The 24000-nt window shown below is 37.8% G+C and overlaps 1 protein-coding gene across 1 annotated transcript in view; it reads right to left on the bottom strand.

Annotated features, from left to right (window-relative positions):
• Nucleotides 1–24000, bottom strand: part of ASPH (aspartate beta-hydroxylase) — a 158281-nt gene that overhangs the window by 3109 nt on the left and 131172 nt on the right. Inside the window, exons 25-29 of the mRNA XM_063451368.1 lie at nt 22702–22794; nt 19393–19530; nt 11956–12091; nt 10815–10906; nt 10438–10571 (exon numbers count right to left, since the gene is read on the bottom strand). Coding sequence (XP_063307438.1) covers nt 10438–10571; nt 10815–10906; nt 11956–12091; nt 19393–19530; nt 22702–22794 — 593 coding nt within the window. The remainder of the gene's footprint in view (nt 1–10437; nt 10572–10814; nt 10907–11955; nt 12092–19392; nt 19531–22701; nt 22795–24000) is intronic.

The following is a 24000-nucleotide window of genomic DNA, read 5'->3' as shown; positions in this document are numbered from 1 at the left end:
GACTGCCTTTAAACTTCTTTAAGTATATTTAAAGAAACACTATAGGGTCAGTAATACATATGTGGATTCCTGACCCTGTAGTGTTAAAAAAACATGTTAGCCCCCGAGCCCGGCCTTATCCCCCTTAAATAAATAGAAAACTCGTATTTTTTCCAGCACTGCGCGGGTCTGTCCGTGCTGGCCCCACCCCTGCTTGTCTGTCATCATAATAACTCACAATATCAGTCAATCCAATGTTTGGCTGAGATCGTCAATACTGATGATCTCAACCAAGGAGGCTGTGCAGCACTGTCTAAGAAAAACCTCTAGTGGTCATTTGAGTGACTGCCACTGGAGGTGTCCCTAGGCAGCAATGTAAACACTGCCTTCTCTCTGGAAAAGGCAGTATTTTATTCAAAAAGCTGTAGTTGTTCTGGTGACTATAGTGTCCCTTTAACGTTTATGGCATATGCAAAACATAACAAAAATATAATAAAATTTAAAATGTACAACACTATAATATTTCTGTATTCATTTCCTTACAGAACCACCATATGCTGGTCAGCAAATTCTGTAAACAATAATTAAAAATTGAAAAAGCATAATCAATTTTTCTTCACCCTAGCTATACTAGATGTGATTGTTTGACATTCTAAATAATTACGTATGAACGCAGCCTAAGTGTTGCAGCCACATAAATACTTACTATTTTTATCACGTTTAGGGCACTGCAGCCATGGAAACAGATGCATTTTATATTAGGCAAGGGTATGGGCAACCATGAAACAGTTCTTGTTTACATCAGATTAGGTTATGAAAGTAACAATCTCCTCTGACATTCGACTTTTATTAAAAGGAATTCAAGTCACAATTGCATTAGTATGCGATCAAGAATAGTGGTGGTCACAACTTCCTTCCTAATGAACGGATTCTTCACACATGTATCACAACTGTTTGTGTTCTTTAACAATTTTTCAAGGGAACTTCTTTTCACTAATTAATGTCATAGTAATTAATAATATAGGCTGTGGCACTTGGACATCTGTGGAGGAGAAACATGCCATCTTGCATAACCAACAGTCATCCACATCATATACAACCTTTCATACCACAGCAAAATTAAAAAAAATTCTGCAAAAAAATAAATAAAATACATTTGCTGTGCTGCCATGATGCTCAACATGTTATTAAATTATTTAAATTTAAAAAAAATCACAAGTTTTTGTAGAAGCTCACAAGTCGAACGTGCTGATGGTTCTTTTCATTTAAATTTAAATTTGAGTTTTGTTGTGCAAGCAAGGCAATAAAAACCAATGATATAGGAAAATATATAATGTATTTAACAGAGTTTTATAATACAATGGTTGTTATACTGGGCCTCTCCTAAATAGGGCCTAACACTTCATATAATGCACATATTCAAAACTCCACAAGGGAGAGAAATGGAAGATCTCCCGATAAAATAAAAATGATTGAATTTAATCCAGAAATGTAAAACAAAAAATTCAACCAAAAGCAGCAATAAGTCACCACTCAAATAACAAGAGCAAGAAAGAAAGAGAAGTAGAAAAGAGCAAAGGCAACAGAACAGAAAAGCAGAGAGAAAAGGAGACGAGAGAAGAAGAAAAAGAGCCAGAAAATGAAGAAAAAAATAAACAAAGGGATCAATCACGATAGAGCAGGCCAAACGAGACTTTCCCGTCAGAAGCCTACCACATGAGTTTCAAAGGGTCTATCACAGGAAGATGAAAAACATTTTAAGAAAATGATCAGTAATGTCATGGAGAGTTTCCATAAGTTTTTCCATCCTAAATAAATACCAGATTTTAGAATCTATTTGGCCCGGGGGTAGGGGCGATTTCCACAAATTTCCATAAGGCTACCCATAAAGATCCAAAGGTTCTCCCATAAAAGCCTAAATCTGATGGTACATTTTTGGATTGTTTTGTTAATGAACGTCAAAGAGACAGAACAAACAAATCAATATAGATTTTAGAAGCAACAGGGAATGCATAATATTCACAATAAGGATTAAAAAAAGAAAACCTTGAGTAGAAGACAGCTTTGATGTCCTAAATGTAAAGCTTGGGGCGGGGCCGGGCCGGGCCGCCAAGCCGAGCGGCAGCCATCTTCACGAGCTCTGGCTATTAGCTGCTTAAAACATTAATAAACGAACTGAGAACCCACCAGAACCTGATGAAAAGATGGATAACTATGTGGGGACATGCCCAGGAGCAAAGAGACATGCCATTTGCCACGCTGGCAGCCCAAACTGGGCGAGGAGAACCCCTGAAGCCTGTGACAAGCGAAGACCGCAACACGCAACAAAAGAACGAAGGACGGGGGTCCCGGCCCGGCCCCGCTCCCCCCCCTAGCCGGGGAGGTGATCCCAGCCCAGGAGTTCAAGCTTCGGAGACTGGAGGATTGCCCGGCGCGTGGCCGCCGGACTACTCATACCGACACAGCAACATGGTGTGCCACGCTTGCAAGTGCCAGAGACCCACGCTGAGACACCTCGGCCCCCGAGGTGGCGGACCCCGCGGCTGGACTCCCCCGGGTGGCAAACTGATCGGCATGGAGCCGGCCCCGGGCCCTGGATTAGTTGGTGGTCTGGGAGAATGTGCCCCTAACTCTGTGAGCCCTGTGGAGCTTGGATGCGCGGGCCCCCGGCGGACCGGTGGCCATGTGGGCGCGCGCCGGCACCATGCATGAGACCGGAAGCGGGCGAGGCATACCGGAGCTGGAGCTCCAGGGAGGCTCCGATGCAGCTGGGGAGGTGCAGGAGATGGGGGTCCTGCGGACTCTACAGGGGGGGAGACCGCCGGACTGCTACGTTGTCTGAGTGCCCACAGCGCGGTGGAGCTTTCAGCTGATTCGGGGGCATGCCTTGAGGGGGGGGGGGAAGGACTGGGGGTTCGCCATATTGGGGATGTCTGTGGGGACTTGGATGTGACTAACTGGCCCAGCATGAACATGCATACCTTGTGTGGACGAGTGGTGAAGCTAAGTCAGAGAGCAGCCTACAAATACATACCTCGCCTCAACGCAAGCAGAAGCCATATCACTAGGAAGTCTGTAGGGGTGGTCGGGAGGCTGAAGATTCCGGGCGGGATGGCCTCCGCAAGCGGGGCGCTATAACGCCCCCTCCAGTGAAGTGACTCCCGTGTTCATATTGAACTGGCCCAGTTCAGTTATGCATTTGCATTTATTTGCTTTCTCTTTCCCTTTTTTTGTTTTTGTTTATTTCTCTTCTTCTTATTATCAATTTTAATGACTGTTTAAGGGCATTGCTGTTAACGCTCCAGTGAACCGCACATATCAAAATGTTTTACTGTAATTTCCATGAATAGCACAAAAATTATATTTCCCAACCTGCTCATGAGACATGTTGGCGAACATACGCAAGGCCATCAGCCCTGAACACCCTGGCGCCTAATTAACGCATGTCAGGATGGGTCGGCTGGACAAGTACTACTGCGATTAATGTGGCTTAACCACAATGCACAGTACGAGGGCTCTGTAACATAAGGAGGAACACCCACGCACACTAGCTTTTATAGTGCCCAATAGGAGTCCAACAATATTATGTTAGTCTACAACGCTATACAACAGGCAACAGCAACCTAAGAATATAAATGCACTATTCGCTGTACGTTGTTGCTCCGGCATAAAAACACTGGTACATGCCCTGTTAAAGTACATTATAGGATATGTCATTGCCCGACGATGCCTAACCAATATAAAACTTCTAACGTTCAAGATTACAGTAACACGTGTTTAAGAGGTTATTTGAATTTCTGTAACGTGCATATAGTTTTTACTCTACTATGCTAGCTTAACACACTACAGGAATACATGGTTTATGCTAAAATGCCCCTAGGGACTGCAGATTCTGCATACATAATGACCAACTGCGGCACAGTAGGATATATACAGACACGCTCACACTCAGCTTGTGGTTGGTTAAAAGAAGCATACTCTGTTAGTACAAGCATAGCAGCTATGTGTCAGTAAGTAGCCACTAATCAAACCACAACGGTTTGAGTCTGTGCAATGCATTAGGCCGACACTGGTTAAACTCAACAGCTATACTGATCACTCACAATCAGATACTTTTAACCTAACGAGAGAACGATGTCATGGCAAGAAAGACGACAAAAAGCACACTCGAATATGATATTATATTAAATGTTGTAAAACGATTGACATGATTGACGAGCCTCTGCGCAGGCAACAATTAGTATATCCATTCATGCAGTGATAACCAGGCCTCTGCGCAGGCACTAACCCGCTTAAACGATAATACGATTGCATTGGAATATGTTATGAAACCAATAAACGTATTTAAAGCTAAATGTAAAGCTTTAATTGCATGATTGCACATATGCTAAATCTTTACTCTTACTAGGGTGGGAAAACTTTGCTCACAACATTAAATGCCTTTTACCATCGATACCAGAGAAATATGGAAATTTTACTTTTTTATGAAATGTCTCTAAACAATAAACTGCTATGATGTTCAGAGTGAGAATGTTTATGGGATAATCAGTGAAATTATGGTGACATATTGAGTAGTTGAAATGTAAGCACATAAATCTGGAAAAACAGAGATTGTTATGTGGAACAAAGAAAAGCTATTTTAAGTTATACAATTGTTTATGGAGGGCCAAGATACAACTGAAGTCTACAGCGACGCAGAGAGAGATGAAACATGTTAAATAGAGAAAAAACAAAACCATATACTGTATGAAAGAAAAGCAATGGGGTCTAAATCACTGTGCATATCATGGTACATTTCATAGGGAGATTTGGAACCAGTGAATGGGGCGTCTTTAAGTCAATTTACATTGGGTAAACAGACCATGTGATTTCATATTCTCTGATCAGGTTATACTTTAATTAATTATATAACTAAGCAGCCCCTCTTTCCTTTACTTGGGTATATGTAGAAAAACAGCTGGCAGGGGAGGGTTGAAGAATACATTATGTGTGCATGGTAGTGCGTGCGTGTGTGTGTGTGTGCTCTTACATTTGACTGTATACATAGGGAGTCACATGTGACAACAAGATTTGATCAGTGGTTCCCAAGTAAGTAGACCTAAAAGATTATTTGCCATTTATGGAGAACTGTAATGAAGCACTCTCAGTTTGTTCTTTATCTTTAATACAAAAATTGTTAAAGAAGAAAAAAGTGATGTATGATGAAACTATTGAAACCATTCAAACATAAGTCACAATATTGCAACTTTATTTCTTTATTTTAAACTTTCTAAATTACATAACAGACATGCAGCACAGGGTGCATCTCCTAAGCAATGCTATTTTAGAACGTAAGTACAAGCATGATAAGGAAGATAATGTGCAATCTCGGGTGTATGTTTGGCCATCTCCACCTAGTTATAGAAGGACAAAAAGACCTCATGAAAGGGTGAACTCTATCATAAAGAAACAACCTCAGCACAAGAACGTGAGTTTCAGTGATACAGAAGCCAAGGCTACAGATTTTAATTTGAGCACTTGCTCTTTATCATCAGGCGCATCAGCTACAGAAAGATCACAGAGGGCAACTGATTCATCAAATGGATCTGCTTCAATTTACACAGAGAAGGCAAAAAAACAAGAGATGCAGGTGACGTCACCAAGGAGACACTCAGGGTAAGGGAGCAGACCATGTAATGGTAAGAAAAAGTTATTCGACACGGTCAGATCAGAAAACTTACAGACCGTATTAAATCTATCTGATAAAACTCTCAATGACTCTCAGATCAAAGACCTTGAAAAAGGTGATAATTTTGCACCCTCTAAAGCTTTCAATCTTTTTCATACCTTAGCTGATGTTAATCGGTATGTTAGAAAATTTTAATTTTTTGGTCACCTTTCTCAGGTATATTCTGATATGATTGACAGTGAGGATTACAACAATATTCAGGCTTAGATAATGAATCAGAAGTTGTTTTCAGATGAGTTGGGTCAGTTTCATTTAGAGTCACTGTCTCTTGATAGGAATTGTGAAGCTTTACAAATAATTGATAAGAGTTACGTATAATCTTTTTCGTAAAAAAAGAAATAAAAAAAGTCCAATCTGTCTAGGCTAGAACATGAAGCAATTAAATAATTTTAGCATAACCTTGACACTGTTATATGTTAAGTAGACAAGGGTGGCTTTGTGATAACTCATTGGGAAAACCCTGAATGATTTGGATGCATTTAATTTCTTAAATCCTATGAGTGCAATCTATAGCTATGGCACAATATAAAATGTATTATTTGTGCTGATTATTATATTGTTTTTATTTATTACCTTGTTTATTAGTTAATTTTTTTTCTCTTTTTTTATTTTTTTTTTTTATTGGGTTATTTCAATGTGCAGTGGTTTGCTTGGGATGTTCTATTCTCTCCCCTCTACTGGTTTAATGTTTCACCCCAACTAACTAATCATTAGGCTGAAAGTTTAAGTATCCCGGCAGTGTTCTAACACACTATGCCTAAGATTAAGTGCCATGCGACACGAAATGCATTAGAAGGCTGCCCTGGGAATATGTATCATTTTTTATTTGTAGTTGATTTGTTCTCTTTTTTAGGGGGGGGGGGGGAGGGGGGGGGGGAATAAAATTCTTTTTTTTGTTATTCAATGTTTTTTTTTTTAAATTACATACAGAGTTTGTTGATTTGATGTAACATACGTTTAACAGCAGTAGCAGGGTGCATATTCCAAACTTACAGTGATCTATAACAGTTTACATAACTAGTACATCCCATACTGATGTGGGATTATTAAAAATCCTTATTGTACTTGTATTGAATTATTGTACTAACTCCATTTTAACTTTATACTGTGATGATCCTCCATTTTGTCCTCCTAACCTGACTTCTTCAATCCTCCATTTTGTCCTCCTAACCTGACTTCTTCAATCCTCCATTTTGTCCTCATGACTTAACTTGTTCATTTTAAAACTACATTACGTGACTGAACTTCTCAACCCAATTAGTACAGTAGACAAAGACTGTGTTTTCCTGCAAGGACAAATACCAGGAGGTGCTGGTTACTCCTTAAGACTTGCTGGCTACTCCTTAGAACTTGTAAGATAGTATAGTTTGAAGGCCACAGAACACAGTAGTAATGAAATGTTCTATTCATAAGAGACCTTGCACCTGGACATGAAGCCTGATATCATTGACCGTGTAAAATGACGCTTAGGACCCCCTTATCCCCACCCGTGTCCAGAATAATCCCACCTCTGGTGGGTGGGCACGAGACTAACCTCTTAATTTTTTGAACCAATAGGTAAGACACTAACACCGACACTTAACAATTAATCCAATTGATGATGTTTATTTGCTGATATTCTAATAATCAATGATGACGCAAAATGCCTCTTAAAAGGGCCTGCGCGCCCGCTTTTTCTTCACTTGCCAATAAACTTTCTCGAAGTTATTTTAACCTGAACCTTGTGTGTCAGACTTAATTACTTCAGCGTATATACGCAATTTAATTTTATTGATTTGGACAGGAACAGATAGACATTTAAACATTTTGGTTTACTTTTAAAAAGTACCATAACAATTCCATCACGGCTATATGAAGTCTCATGTCTATGACATGGGTTGTAAGGAAATCGTTAAGTTCTGATGCATGGGTTTCTGTGTCTAAGGGGGTTAGAGTGCTGGCGTTGTGTTTCACCATGTGCGTCCTAGCGATGAGTATCGTTCCCAAGGGTGGCCTGCGTGTGCCTCTAGTGGTGTGCGCTTGTTCAGGTGTTGGTTATGTGCCAGCCCTTTCCCAATATCCCCCCCCCATTGGCTGTAACTGGATCATTTCTCTATGCCCGCCGTGTGGGTTTGGTTTGTCGTGTGGTGTGCTTGTGTCCTGGGATGTCTAGGTTGCGTCTGCTTCTTCGTGTAATAGCTTCTGTGTAGTTGTCAGTTTTGTTAGTGGGCCCTTCCCCCTTGGTTCCCCCATGGCCTTGCCGCTGGGGCTAGGCAATTGGTTCTCTTTTGGTCATTGGGTCATTGGGGAGGGGGGCTGAGAGGGGGTGTCGAGGGGTCAGGAACGGAGGGATGGGGATAGGGGGGAGGCGGTGTGGAGATGGAAGGAGAGAAGGAGACAAAGGAAATAAAAAGAGGAGAGGAAGAGAAAGGGAGAGAAAGAGAGAAGGAGAAAAAAAGAGGGGGGGCGGGAAGGGGTCAGGCAGAAGTCCTTAGTATTATGGGTGGGGGGGATGGGGAGTGTGCCCTCTAGTATTGTATAGTGAGGGCATCTGTCCCCCGAGCTTTTGCCTGCTTTTGCGAGCTTTATGGCCAGCTTTATGGCTCATCCATGGTGATGGGCGCTTCCATGGCCTTCCTCTCCTCTTCACTGAGTTTTGAGGTGATGTGTCTGGTTATGTATGCTGTTCTTCTGTCTTGTGTTGTGGTGGCGGTTCCGATTCCCTCTTGCTTTGGGGCTGGATTATATAGGGAAGCATAGGATCATCTCAAGCCTGCCGCTATGCCCTTTGGTGTCAGGTGTAGTGTGCCAGTCTGATTCAGTTTTTGTACAAAGCATTTTTGCCTCCCGGCTCTCAGTGCTCTGTGATTTCTTGGGGAGTCGGAATTGGATTTTGGATGTTAGGCATGAGTGAATTTGTGCCCTGGCCGTTGTTTATATATCTCCTCTGTGAGTGTGGCCTAATGTAAGGTTTCAAAGGATGATATTTGCGTGATCAGTTCCTTTACCTCGCATGAGCGTAGTTTCTTCTGGTGCACACCGTGCTTAATCAGGAGGTCCCTGACATTACATTTATGTGCTTCCCAGCCCGAAGCCGGGTTAGCTTCCGGCGTGGTGTTGGTTAGGAAGAACTGTTCTAGGTCTGCCTGGACATCTGCTCTGATAGTGGGAATTTCCTCTTATGACATGATCCGGGAGCGTTGTCTTTCCAGATGACGTGTCCAGTCTCGGGTCCATGGGGGTATTAAAGTCTCCTCCCACCACCAGCGTGCCCTCGTTGAAGGGGGTGAGCTGTGAGTGCTGCCGGAGTGTGTAGGTAGCTCCGGATATGATGGGTGGTCCCCCTGGGTTCTAGGGGTCGAGAGGGTAATTTGGGCTCTTTTCATGCGGCCCATGGATGCCATGTATTGCGAAATGTGGCGTATAGTGAACAGACAGGGATGGAGCCACTGTATTATGCGTCTATCTTCATTCCGCTAGTTGATTTGTTATAGATCAAGTTTGCTATGTCACCATTTGTTATATATACATTTTTAAACAAACATTATGTTTTACAGAATTAACAAACTATGGATAATGTTCATCAAGAACACTTTTGCACCATGATTATTGCTAGCAGGTGTATCCACCTTTGTACTTTATCATCGGGATTGACCATCTCTGCCTTTGGATGCTGAGGTCCACTACCTGTGTATGGGTGAGCATTTACCAATTTTTCAAGTTTTTGCATACATGTATGCAAAAATAGAAAAACACTCGAAAAAATGTTGGTGCAGTCTTATTTGGATCCTAGAATCTCTCTTTCTGGAGTACTTTTTTTCTATTTGTTTAATAGTGAAGGATGTGAAGGTTTGAGCTCTGGTGGCACGATTCCATAGAATAAAGTAAAATTTTCTACTATTTGGATGTTTGCTATATCAGTATGTGACCACTGCTGTACTGATGTCTAGCGTGCTTGAGATCAACCTACATTTGCATAAAATAAGACAGAATTGGGTAGAAAAATGTTCTTTCAAGGGTACCAAGCACTGTGCTGAAGATTTAATGAATGATTTAAATCCAGGCAGTTTCACCTTTTCTCATGTAGGTTATCTAACTTGAAAGTTTAATTCAGAAGATGCAGACAGTTTTCTAGACATGTTGAGAGAATGGTACCGGGTGTTGCCTGAAGACAGGAATAATGAATGTTTTCAGAAACAAAAAAATCTGCAAGGTCATCTCAAGGGTAAAACAATGAAACGGTGGATGGAAAAAAAGAAATAAGAAACAATTATTGGTGAAATTCGACTGTATATTCACACAATAACTATCTCAGTACCAAACACTTTTTAGTATCTCTATTGCCGTAGAAATGGAGATTGAGAGCATATGAGAGAATATCTAGTCTGGCAATTTGCTATGTAAAAGTATGTGCTTCATTCTTGCTTCCACTTATGTTCTTTAGTGTTGCAATACCAATAATTTTTTTTAATTATGTAATTGTATTAATCTCTGCTATAAAGTTACTCAAGTTAATAGCAAATGGTTACTCTCACGATCTGATTCTTATGGAGGAACCCACAAGATTGTGCGATGAGCAGGACAAAGCCTTATTCCCACAGCTGTTGCTGGTTGGCTATCCAGTCACAGATGTCTCAATGAGCTCTATTGCAGCTCAATGAGAACTTGTGAAAAATGAAATATAGTGCAATATGGAGTTTACACTTTTAGAGAGCAGTGGTCATTAAGTATGAGTACAACAAAACACATACCTTGTGTCATTGGCACATCGTATTTTACACCCTTCCTTTGGGATTACCAATCCTAAATGCATCCGGAGTCTACAGTTTGTTGGACCTGTATGAGGCCAGACATGAGTTCCTGGGTGCATAACTGAATATTTGATCTACAACAAAGAAAAATTCCATAAATTAAAAATGTACAGATATTTGTTCTTCAGTATGGAGATGGTGGTGTTTGAAGACAAGCAAAACACTTTAGATGGATAAATGCTACAGTCAACACGGATAACTCACTGGTTCTCAAACAAAGAGGTCTATTCAGAATTATATTTATAGTCTGTGCACAGGTCAGGAACACATTGGATTAGAGACTTACAGAACACACTGTTTATGTATTGTTTATATACCTGTCCCCTTCGGCACCCAGACGATTCTGGAAACCTTTCTAATAAACTGCACGTTCTTGGGGAATTTTTACAGGACTTTTCATTTTTCTGACCTAAAAAGAAAGAAAATAATGAATCATCTGACTTCCGCACATGCTACACAATCTTCAAAGTAATGCATTGTTAAACAGCTTAATTCTTGTGCAGATTAAAACTGCATTATTTTATGAGATTTTTGTTTAAGATAAGATTTTTAAAATTTGTTAATGTGCTATTCCAGGTTTTTAGTGTTTCCTGCATTATTGATTTTTTTTGCAAAACCCATCTATTCACTATTTTGGGGGGATATGGAGATATTTTATATGTTATTCTTAGGCACAATTCAATTATCCTTTTGTCTTTGATTGTTTACAAGTCTGAAATTATAAAAAATTGAAGTTATAAAAAATTGATAAAATTGCAATATTTAGCCAAAATAACCAAGCTGGGAAAAGTAGTAAAGAAATCCCCCCTCCCTAGTTCCTGGTTAAGCAAATAAATAAAATATTAACAGAGGGAATTGAAGAAAAAGTTCTCAAAACATTTAAAATGTGTCAACTATCATAAAGTTGCTACAATCTGAGTACAGAGTAATGTGCAGTATGCTCTGCTTTACAAGGATACATAGTCATAGAGGGAACCTAATTAGGAAATTGTGCAACTTTGAATATAAAACCTTGCACAACAATTTAACCAGTTAGGATACAAGTCTAAAAAAAAAAAAAAAAAAAAAAAAAACACTGTTCTGAATGCAGATATGACTCAGACTTTACATGCAATTTAGAGTTGACAGTCTATAGTGAATTTTTCTTTAAAAAAAAAAAAAAGTAGTTTTTTTTCATACAAAGCAATGTAGTGTAGATGCTATGAATTGAGCAATGTGGTTGCTAAGTATAATGTAGAGCAGTGAGAAAGAACATGTCACTATGAATTTTGAGCAGGACACGTTTTTGGGCTCAGTAGGTACTTTGGCAAAGTCAAGAGTAAGTTGCATAGTTTAGGGACAGTGACAATGAACATGCTGGTATGTACTGTAAGAGATGACACTTGATAGGCATGGGTTCTCAGCCAAACAAAAATGCCAAGAACAAGGCTGCAGGGTGCATGTTCTTTTATTATTTACCTCGTTGCCATAAAGTATATTGACTCCAGTCTCCCTTTTCCCTTAGGTTTTCATCTTCTGGAAGAAAGAGACCTTTGGTTTGATCCATCACAGCAAGTCCTTCATCACGAATGACTTTCCAGTTTGCTTCTAACGTCTTAGATAAGCAAAAGAATAACACATGCAAATGTTACAAGATGTTCATCTACACCAGCTATGTAAATAATATACATCTTAAACAACATCTGCAGGAGAATGAAAATACCAAAATTGAAACAAATAACTAACAAACCGAGGCCTCGATTTAATAAGCTTACCAAATGATTCATTGCCGTTAGAAAAACTTCCCAAATGATATATCTACTGAAGTCACCATTAACCCCTTAGTGACTACACAGTTTTTCAATTTTCTTACCATTTGGAACCAGGGCTGTTTTTACATTTCTGCGGTGTTTCTGTTTAGCTGTAATTTTCCTCTTACTCATTTACTGTACCCAGACATATTATTTACAGTTTTTCTTGACATTAAATGGACTTTTTAAAGATATCATTATTTTCATCATATCATAAAATTTACTATAAAAAATTATAAAATATGATGAAAAAATTTAAAAAAAAACACCTTTTCTAATTTTGACCCCCAAAATCTGTTACGCATCTACAACCGCCAAAAAACACCCATGCTAAATAGTTTCATAATTTTGCCCTGAGTTTAGAAATACCCATTGTAACACTGTTTTCTGTCATAAATCTCTGAATTACACCTCACATGTACATATTTCTTTAAAGTAGACATCTCAGGGTATTCAATATGGAGTATGTCCAGTCTTTTGTAGTAGCCACTTAGTCACAGACACTGGCCAAAGTTAGCATTTATATTTGTTTGTGTGTTAAAAATGCAAAAAAATAAAATAAATATGAACGCTGACTTTGGCCAGTATTTGTGACTAAGTAGCTACTAAAAAAGACTAAACATGCCCCATTTGCAATAGCTTGGGTTGTCTTCTTTTGCAAATGGTATGCCATCATGGGGGTAATTCTTATTCCTGGGATACCAAACGCTCTTAAAGGCAACATAACCAACCTGGCAAATTTCAATGTGAAAAAAAACAAACGGAAAATCAAGCCTTATATTTGATCCTGTAACTTTCAAAAAATACTATAAAACCTGTACATGGGGGGTACTGCTACACTTGGGAGACTTTGCTGAACACAAATATTAGTCTTTCAAAACAGTAAAATGTATAACAACAATGATAGCATCAGTGAAAGTGAGGTTTGTGTGTAAAAAATGCAAAAAAACGTCACTTTGACAATATCATCACTGTGATATGTTTTACTGTTTTGAAACACAAATATTTGTATTCAGCTAAGTCTCCCGAGTAAAACAGTACCCGCCATGTACAGGTTATAGGGTGTCATGGAAAGTTACAGGGTTAAATACAGTGCTAGCAAATTAAATTATCTGGACTTTCGGCCTGGGTTGTCAGGCAGGTCCCTCAAATTGCAATCAATAAAATTACTTAAAAATGTAAAATATTACATCAATATGCACTTAGAATTGAAATATATACATAGTTATATATTTGAAGTATCCGTGTATATTTATGAAATTATTTGTGTAATTATGGATATATATATATATATATATATATATATATATATATATAGTTGTATTTTTATTTATTTATATATACACATAGATATATAATTTCCTTCTAAGTATATTTTGTGTATATATATTAATATCAAAATACAGTTAGAATAAAATTACATATATATACACAATTTAAAAAAAGATTTTTTACATTTTATTATTTTTTATTTACTTATTATTTATATTTTATAATATATTATATATATATATATATATATATATATAGTTATATTTACGTGTATAATTTAATTATAAGTGTATTTTTATATTAATATATGTATATATTAATATAAAAATACACTTAGTATGACATTATATATGTAAAATATATACATATGTGTATATATATATATATATATATATATATATATATATATATATATATATATATATATATACACACACACACACACACATATATATATATATATACACATATTATTTTTATTTTTGTATTAACATTTGTTTTTCCCAGCAGCAGGGAGACTACCTATCAGTTCACGCCTATAAAATAATAAATATTAAAACAATTTTTTTTTATCACACCTACTAAGCAGCAGGGAGACTACCTATCAGTTCACGCCTATAAAATAAATGCAGGCTGGCTGAGAGTGCTCAGAGCTGGATTTCAAGAAAAGCTTAAGAGTGTAATATTCAAGGTCTGCTACACAATCAGATGCACGTAGAATGATTTTATTGTAACTTGTACATGCATATGATCGCTCTGGCCTGCGGGTGGGTAATTTGCAGAGGGGGGACTGTTTCGGCAGTCAGGCAGTCCCCCCAGACCGGGAGCAACACCGGCGAGCGGGTAAGTAATATATTTGCCCTTAAGGACCATTTTTGTGGGACATACCTAGCACGTCCGCAGTCAAGGGGTTAAATTCTGTGGGAAATTTTTGTATCGTATGGAAAGTTGCTTTTAATAGTATTAAATCATTTGGAAATATTATTCAATTGAGGCCTAAGAGTTAAAAAAAATCCACAGGAGCCAAACTGCCAGGAGGGTACTCCCAATGCATAAATAATGTTATGTCAATTCCTTCAGCCATTAAAGGAAGGCCCCCCCAGGCCTCAAACATATCTTTATACAACACAAAAAAAGCAAGCAAATAATTTACAATTGTACAATGGCCATACTGCTCATCTACACATTCCAAATAAATTTCAGTTAAAGGCATGAGCAGCCAAACTGAAAGCATAGCCGATTTAGCGGATTTTCCAGTTCAGCAACTTTGACCATAAAGGAACCCTATAGGGTTTTGAATCTGCCTGCTTGGCTATCCTCATCAGATGTGATTCTCTGAGCCAATCACAATGCTTTCCCATAGGATTGGCTGAGACTATCAAGGAGACAGATCAGGGGCAGAGCCAGCATAAGTCAAACACAGCCCTGGCCAATCAGCATCTCTTCATAGAGATACATTGAATCAAAGGAAAGTGCAGTGCCTCCATGCAGTGCATGGAGAAACTGAATGGCAGTGCAGCACACTGTGCAGCACTGCCCCAGGAAGCACCTCTAGCTGCCATGAGAGGAGTGACCAGTGGAGTAATCCATAGGCTGTAATGTTATCACTGCATTTTCTCCGAAAAGACAGTGTTTAGTGCAAAACGCCTGAAGGGAAATATTATACTCACCAGAACAAATACAATAAGCTGTAGTTGTTCTGGTGACTATAGTGTCCCTCTAAATTTGAATTTCACTGTGAATTCTCTTTGTTGAATAACCCTAATTATCTTTGAATATCTTAAACATTCCCCGAATCATAAAATCTGTCCGACACTCCCAACTGGCCTTTTAATACAGTGTTTACATAAATAATTAAAATTAAAAAAAAGAACATAAGATGCTCCAGTGGAGATGTAGTTTAACAGCAGAGCGTTTAGATGTTATAAGGCTGCAGACTCATCAGCCTTAAATGCAGGCTGGCTGAGAGTGCTCAGAGCTGGATTTCAAGAAAAGCTTAAGAGTGTAATATTCAAGGTCTGCTACACAATCAGATGCACGTAGAATGATTTTATTGTAACTTGTACATGCACCTCAATTAATAGGTTCATAAGTTTATACTTCCTGACAATGTTGTGTTCTTCAGACCATGAACAATGTTTGAGCCATGTATTGATTTAAGGGATGACAGAACCATGCTGATTTTCAAGACTGTGCAGCTATGGCTGATTGTTTTTTATACCTTCGTTAAGACTGAAAGCTATGGGGCTTAGCTCATTGCTAGCACGCATCAGAGAGGTTAACCTATTTAGATGCTTAAGAGGTAAACACTGACAGTCCAATGGAAAGTCAAATTACAATTTGTAATTAGTTTTATGTTAGCAAACCACATGAGAGAATTACATTGTTGTTGAAACAAATCATGCATTTCCTCCACACAAACATATGCTAATAATTAAAGCAAATCATTAGTAGGTGTGATAAAAAAAAATTGTTTTAATATTTATTATTTTATGCCTGTTAATGTTTTGTAAATCAAGTTTTCTTATACTGGACTGCTTTAAAGGAACGCGACAGGCTTCATAAAATAGAGTTCTTATGGTGCCTGCATGTTCTGAACACCATCTTACCTGGATGAATTAAACTGTTTATGAACAGTTTAAATCCCAATAGTTTCTCAGATGGTACCCATGGGCTCAGCCCCTCTTTCTCCTCTTTCTGTCTCCCCCAGCTTCAATAAGGAACCCTTGGACTGCGCACTGGTGACAGACTGACTCTCTAAGCCTATCATGAGTGCCCACTCAGAAGCTTCCTCTTTGAAGCCAGTGACTGATGCAGAGCAAGAAAAGCTGAGCTCACGGGCGCCGTCCGGACAACTTTAGTGTGAAATCGTTTAGTCCCTTAAGGCAGTACAGCACACAGGACCACACAGGACCTCATGCATCAGAACACCTTCACTGAAATGAAGTTATTATGGTGTGCGGAGCGTTCCTTTTATGGAGAACAGTCACAACCACTGAATAAAACATCACCTAACTTGCACATTGACCTTTTTTATGTGATGGTCTATTTTTGCCTAAATGTATATTAAAGGGTTTTTCCAACCCTTTTTAGTGTAAAAATAGAAGAACGTTCTATTGGCATTATTCTACCGGTCCCCCCACAGTCCGTTCCGAAAACAAATTCTCAAAGAGCATGTTAAATCAAGTATAACTCATCTTAAAGAGACACTATAATCAGCAGAACCGCTACAGCTTAATGTAGTGGTTCTGGTGATATAGCATGTCCCCAAAGGCTTTTCAATCTAAACACTGCATTTTTAGATAAAGGAAGTGTTTACATTGCTACCTAGTAACACCTCTAGTGGCAGTCACTCAGATGGTCACTTGAGGTGCTTCACTGTGTACAACACCGACGTTCATCATCTCCATGCTCTGTATGTGCACGCTGAACACTCATTGATTTACTGCATCTCAAAGAGGAGGTGCTGATTGACGCAGCACAGCGTTTTCATGATCTTAGCCATAGATGCTGGACCAGGTGTGGAGAGACAGCCTCTGCGATGGAGAAAAGGTAAGTAAAACAACCTTTTAACCCTACAGAGAGGTGGGTCAGAGACTTAAAGAGCTAGTTTAACACTATAGGGTTATAAATACATGTTTGTATTCCTAACACTATTGTTCTCCTTTAATCCTGTCCCGGGTGAAGCTCCCAGGCTTGGCGCACCCCTGTCTGATGTCATGGGAGCCACATGGAGTTCAAATCAAAGGCTTCTCACAGAAGCCTTTGATTGGAGGATTTACACCATGATCGCCTCTGTGCTAAACACCATCAGATACACTCATAGAATATTCCCATTTTGGAATGTGTTTTAGAGCCAAAATCATTTCAACAAAACCATGCAACAATTTTCCTTGATATGTTCTTAGAAATACTATTCTTTGGGGCATGTATTCCAGTAATAAGCAGCGAGCACCACCAGCCGATGCCCATTTAACACTTTGCAGTATCATCGACTGCACGAACGATTAGCATTCAACAGCTCTATCAAGTGTCTGAAAAATCAGAGTCTCCATTGCAAGCTTATTTTAGCAGAGCCCTTATTAACTCCTTTTTCCATTTCTATTTATATCACCTATGTAAAAATTGCAAAGATTTTGCAAAAAATATGTTGGTAACAAATGATCACAGTAATAATAATTATCAACCAAGAAATGATGTTGCAGTATCCAAGTCATGTTACCATAGCATCAAGTACCCTAGTAATAGAGTAATGGAGTATAGTCAGCTATAATTACTCATGTACTTTGCGCACGAAGTCATTGAAAATTGTGCAGAACATATACTGTGTTACAAGATTAAGTTTTAGATCCACTTGTAATCAACATTATTTGCATGAAAAAAGTCAAGTATCCCTACATTAAGATGACTTCACTTATTTATCTTACTGCCTTGCTGAAGGAAATTAAAGTAAATGAGAATCATAGTGCTTGTCAGCTTATTTCTGTTAAAGTTAGACTAAGTTCAATCCATGATACAATGTAATAAGAGCCAAATTGCAGGATGAGAAAAGCAAAGTCTGTTTCTGGTTCAAACTCAACATTTCATATTAGTTTAAAGTTGAATTCCTCCGTGTTACTCCCCAGGCAATGTTCTGGAGCAGGTATGGCCAAAAGGTAGATCCCAGCTGCTGTGAATGTAAAATCCTCTTGATGTTTTGTGAGCCTTAAGGAAAAAAAACACATCTCTTTTTGCTTCGATGAACAGTACGTAAGAAAAGGTACATTCTTTCTAATTTCATCCTGAAAATGTGGAATACACAAACTCATGCATACCTGACTTTTGGGGTTATTCACAAAACTATGAATTGTACTTGTACTAAGGCCGCCAACTGAAAAAAATAACTGATGTATGTTTAAATATTTTGTCCTAAAATTCACGTCAATTTCTGGCTTACCGAATAACCTGAACTGAATATGTAATAATTTATTTGAGTTATGTATATGCATTAAATTACATGTGTTGGCCCTTCAAATTGTTTTTATTTGTAAAGATATACAAATAAAAATCCCTGTTTTGTGCAAACATCTATTTAAAAATGGGGAACATTGTACTATTTCTTTCTTATTTCTTTCCAATGGCAATTCTAGAAGGAAAAGATAAAAATGGCAATTTGCGAAGTTTACAATGAGATAAAAATTATTTTCTCCCATCTTTAGTGCTGTGTCAGCAAGGTAGCATTCGATAGTCTTTAATGTACTGAAACAACTACAGAATGTTAATGCAATTAGCCATCATTAAAATGGCCGTATCATCTAATTTTATGGGGTTTCTTACAGTGCATACTAGTGGAATATTCTGAAAATAAAATTTTCTCTATATACCTCAAATTGTGTTTTTTAATAATCTTACTAGGTCGTATTTCAAAAATAAACTCAAGTACAAACTCGTGAACAGAATTTATGATCGTGCCAAAATACAGAAAAATCAATGTACGAACTACTGTGGAATATATACGCAATCTAAAATGATATTAAGGTGACGATTTCAAAAGAGATAGATGGCTGTATTAAAAATACAACTTGACATTATACGAATTTTCCTATTATACAGAAGTCGTGAATATGTACGTTTTGTTTTTGTTTTTTCTCCTTCCCAACCTCGTCTCTCCATCTCTATAACTTCCATCCACCTCTAGGAAAGTAAACCATACTGTGGACTTTGATGGCGTTCGTTCAGCACCATGCAAAGCATAAACCTGCTCTGATGTAAAAGTTCATAAACTCATAAACTAACTTGAAACATGATATCAAGCACGCGGATTTATGTAAAAGGTTAAAATTGATCACATTACCTTCACTAAATCAGTGTATCCAGTTTCCCTGGCAGTCCACCACGGCTGTGCTTTCAGTCCATTGACATTGTAGAGAGATCGCTGCCACAGGGAAGCAAAGTGTCCTTTCTTATGGCCAGCCTCATACCATTTGTAGGCCTGAAACATTCAACTTGTTAATTCACACCTTGAGACATTATGCAGGTATGTCACTGTCTAGAATTTTTTAATATAACAAGGATTAAGGCAGGTTACTCTTGCTCAGCAACCACTGCGGAATGATTGTAGAAAAAATACGTTTGTAATAGCTTTTCGTTTTGGTGACACCACCATAAAACTTCCCAATTCCAGGAATATTTTATTTTGTTCTTTTTAATCTTTCTAGTGTGCTTATTTTACCTTATTGCCCTTCTATCTTAAGGTTAATCTAGGTCCAGTGCTCACATCCTCTGTCTGTTTTCTTTGGTAAATCAGTACATGTAATCTTGACTGTCTGCATCTCATTTAGGCATGTGCAGACTTCTCACTTAAATGAAAAAAAAAACACTTCAAATCGGTTGACTGGAATTGCACCGGAATGCAGGGCTGGAGATTGGTAGCATTAAAATTGTGTCTTACACACTCAAGGAATATTCCTGCATATTCTGCACCTGTATAGTTCCTTTTAAAAATAATTATCTGTAGTGAACTTATTAAAAAATATATATTGCATATACATTGCACACCTGTCTGCCACTGAATAAAGTCTACAACAACCATCCTTGTTTTTGTCATTTTCTTGTGCATTATACTTGTACATACTGTTTTTTTTCTTTGTTAAAAGGTAACGAAAACCCAATTAGAAATGCAGATAGATGTACATTATACAAACCAATTTTCTTGCCTGCCTTAAGCCACCATGAAACGAATCTCGTATAGCATCAAAGAAATAGATTTAACAATGATAAATATTCCATAAAATTATATTTAAAGCAGAATTAACACAATTGGTAACGTTTGATCATTAATTAATTTTTTTTAAATTAATCTTAAATTCATCTTATTAAAATCTTGGGAGATCTATTCATCCCCTACGCCATATTTTTACTTTATTAAAAGAAACACCTTAAGAACAAAACAATTTCCTGGACCATATCTAAATGTGTGAAATTAGTATTTAGATACGCATAATTATAGAAAAGAAAATGCGTTACAAAAATCCAATTTGAACATGCTTGCTTTCAAAACAATAAATCAAGGGAAAAACTTAAAAAAAAAAACAATTTACAGTATCATGTAGTCTAATTCAACATTATATAACTAAAGATGCATAATTGTGTCCGTTTTCAGTGATTTTCAATGTAACATATCTGACATCAGCTTAAATATGTCAGATATATTTTAAAATAATTTTAGAAACCAATGTCACTGTTTAATACCACATCGGGCTTCAAACATTTTTTAAAAATAACCTACAGTATGTATGGCATGCAAACCAGGTGTACCAAAATGAAAACTAATTTACCCCTGACCTAAGCAGTGTGTAAGATATCGGATATATGCCTATGCTTAGCTTGTGGGAAGGAGCTCAGAGGGTGAGATTTAATTTTACTTATTTATTTCTTATTGCTATCGGACCCTAAGAGAGCACCTGCATTCAATATTTCAACTGTTCCGATTGCATTGGGAAATGCTATTGATGGAAATAGGCTCCTAAAATGAGAAAGGGTAGTGACTCTGGCAGGACCTGAGTGGTCGTTTTCTAATTTGTGCTGCTCGCTGAAAATTCATAATTTTGGTGCAGTTTTGATAGCTCGGCAGATTAGCAACTCAGGTTATGGCATGGAGGTCACTGCGAATCCTAACAAGTTTTTAGAATACTTTAGTGTTCTTATGCATTACTGTACACCAATGCGTATGGCAATAACCCTTTTTTTTTTTTTTTTAACAGGTTGAAATTTTCAGTGCTCTATTTGACTCTAAATGAGGACGGTTGCTTTTAACTAGACTGGAAAACATAACTGTCTTACCCACTTCAATAATAGTCACAATTAGGAATAGGTATATAAACCAGTAACCTCTGCTGGTCATTCAGGGGGTTCTGCTCAGTATCCTTGACCGTCTCCCTATACTTAGACAAGGTGCCAGATTATACATCTTACAGACTTGAGTTGAAGCGAATACATTCATTTACAATTAAAAAGCATACCTAGCCATACAGAATAGAAGATCTATGTTAACCAAATCGGATTTATAAATGTAAGACCCCACAAACACACCAGTGTCACACCGAAAATAGAAAAGCTAAAATGTTATATGATATTTTGTTTATTTTACATGTCTGCAATGTAAATTGTGTTAATTTTTCTTTTTTATATACTACTTTAAAAAGTGTAATGTATGTCTCATACCATGTCACCATATGTTACTATATGACCGGTGGGCTGTAGCTATTGTGGCGCAGCACGCCAGACTGTTATTTCATGCAAAACCAAAAATAAAGAATTAAAAAAAAAAAAAAAAAAAAAGATATCGGATATATGAATGTAAAATTATTATGAATGTAATTGCAAAGTCTTCACATTTTAGAACCATATATAATATCAAAACTGATGTCTGCACTATCTCAAATGGCAAATATCACTTTTAAATTGAACATGGCATCACATCAAACATTATCAGTACTAAAATTCAAGATTATGATGTTTAAGGAGAAGCAATGTTATGAAAATAAAACATTCTATAAACAAATGATTCCCAACACAGTACTTGAGGATTTAAGGATTTCCTAATTCTGTGACACTGATGATACAGTAAAAACCTGGACCATTGGGGTTGGAACCATTGCTGTATAAACCTCCTTCCCATCCGTCTTCAAAGAGTTACTCCAAACACTATGACCTCTTCAGTGGTTGAAGTGGTCATGGTGCCTGGAGTCTGTCTGCATAGAATCCTTTTTAAAAACGCTAGACATACAAAGTCTTTGCTGTTGGAGATGTAACTCAACCTCCAGTAGCATCATTGGGGTGTCATTATCCAGTGTCACTAACAGGCTAATGTCAATTCTGTGCAAATTCCTTTACACAGAATTAAATTAATTGGCAAAGAATATCTAGCAGGATCAACTTCTAGCTTCTACAGCTCTGCAGGTGCCAGATGTCGCTACTGGAGTACAACTGGTACAAAGCAAGGACCCAGGTTATAGGGAAAACCAATGTAAAATGGTTTGCCCAGTTAGTAGGAAATGAGTTTAAGGTATACCTGGCATGGTAATCACTACAGCAGTAAGTTAAACTGTCTCTTGACTGCCTGTTTTAAGTACAAGTCATAATTGTTTTGAGATAATTTCACCTCTTCTTTGTTTCCAATTCTTTGGTATGCATCCCCCAAGTGAAAATAAAAGCGTCCGTCATCTGTACCAGGCTCTTCAGACTCCAGACCATCCTAAAAAAAAAAAAAAGAGACTTTAAAGCAGGGGTCCTGAAACTCCGGCCCCCCAGATGTTGCTGAACTACAACTCCCATGATTCTCTGGCTATCTACCTAATTCAAAGAATCATGGGAGCTGTAGTTCAGCAACACCTGGAGGGCCACAGTTTGAGGACCCCTGCTTTAAAGCTTGAAATTGCAGTTCAATAACTGGATTACATTGAAATGGAAGATAAGACAGGATGGCGGAGAAAGACAATCAAATGGGAAGATGGTGGGGTGGAAAAAATACCAGAAGGGAGGTAGTTAGGATAGAAGTCTGTTTGGGGCACTGTGGGCACCAACATTCTTTAATGCATATAATAGCCTTTGCCCTCAATAATATGCTAAATTGTTTGCATACACAAATCTGTAGAGTTTTGCAAAAAAGTTATAAATACTTTTAGAAACATAGAATGTGACGGCTGATCACAACCATTCAGCCCATCTAGTCTGCCCAATTTTCTAAATACTTTCATTAGTCCCTTTTGCAGAATTATGCAACTTAAGCCTTAGCCATGCTCCCTCATTCTAACGCATTTACTTACATACATAAAGAGCCAGCCCTAAGTTAGCAGTGCACAGACACAGAGTCTCACTGACTGTCAAAATTCTTATTGCCTTTAGCTTATTACAGTGCAGTGAAACTAACCTCCACCCGCCCCCCCCTGAGACAAGCATTTCTCTTAAAATGACACATCAGACTTTGATATTCACAAGTCTACAGTCTAATTGAGTCCAGCATGATATTTTTTTTAATTTTTATTAAAATATTCAGTAATACCAGCGATATATCCAAAAGTCACGTATAGTTAGTCTGGAGCTATAGTGATTCTGAGCATCTCTCTCTAATGTAGAGCACAATTTACTAAGCCATAAGTGTGCCATTGTCATGTGTTTTGGGTATTTACGCCATAGTACTCTAAAAAGTACAGTTCTGAAATGTTTTTAACATTGTAATTTTATGTAATTTGCACAAAACTGCACAATAAAAAAAACAAAAAACTGACAAGGAAACGCTAATGAAAGAAGAATTAGCAAGAGAGAGTCAGAGTCAATAATTTTAGATGGTGGTCAATAGTAGAATGTGGACAATTTTATTTCAGAAGGGGGGCATGTTCTGATGCAGTAATGGTGGTAGAAATAAGTCAAATATATGAAAAGGTGATATAAATGCATAGCA

The sequence above is a fragment of the Pelobates fuscus genome, chromosome 4, assembly GCF_036172605.1.
Source record: "Pelobates fuscus isolate aPelFus1 chromosome 4, aPelFus1.pri, whole genome shotgun sequence".
In the NCBI taxonomy this organism is placed as follows: domain Eukaryota; kingdom Metazoa; phylum Chordata; class Amphibia; order Anura; family Pelobatidae; genus Pelobates; species Pelobates fuscus.
The sequence above is the reverse complement of the archived record's forward strand: the minus strand, read 5'-3'. Positions and strand labels throughout refer to the sequence as shown.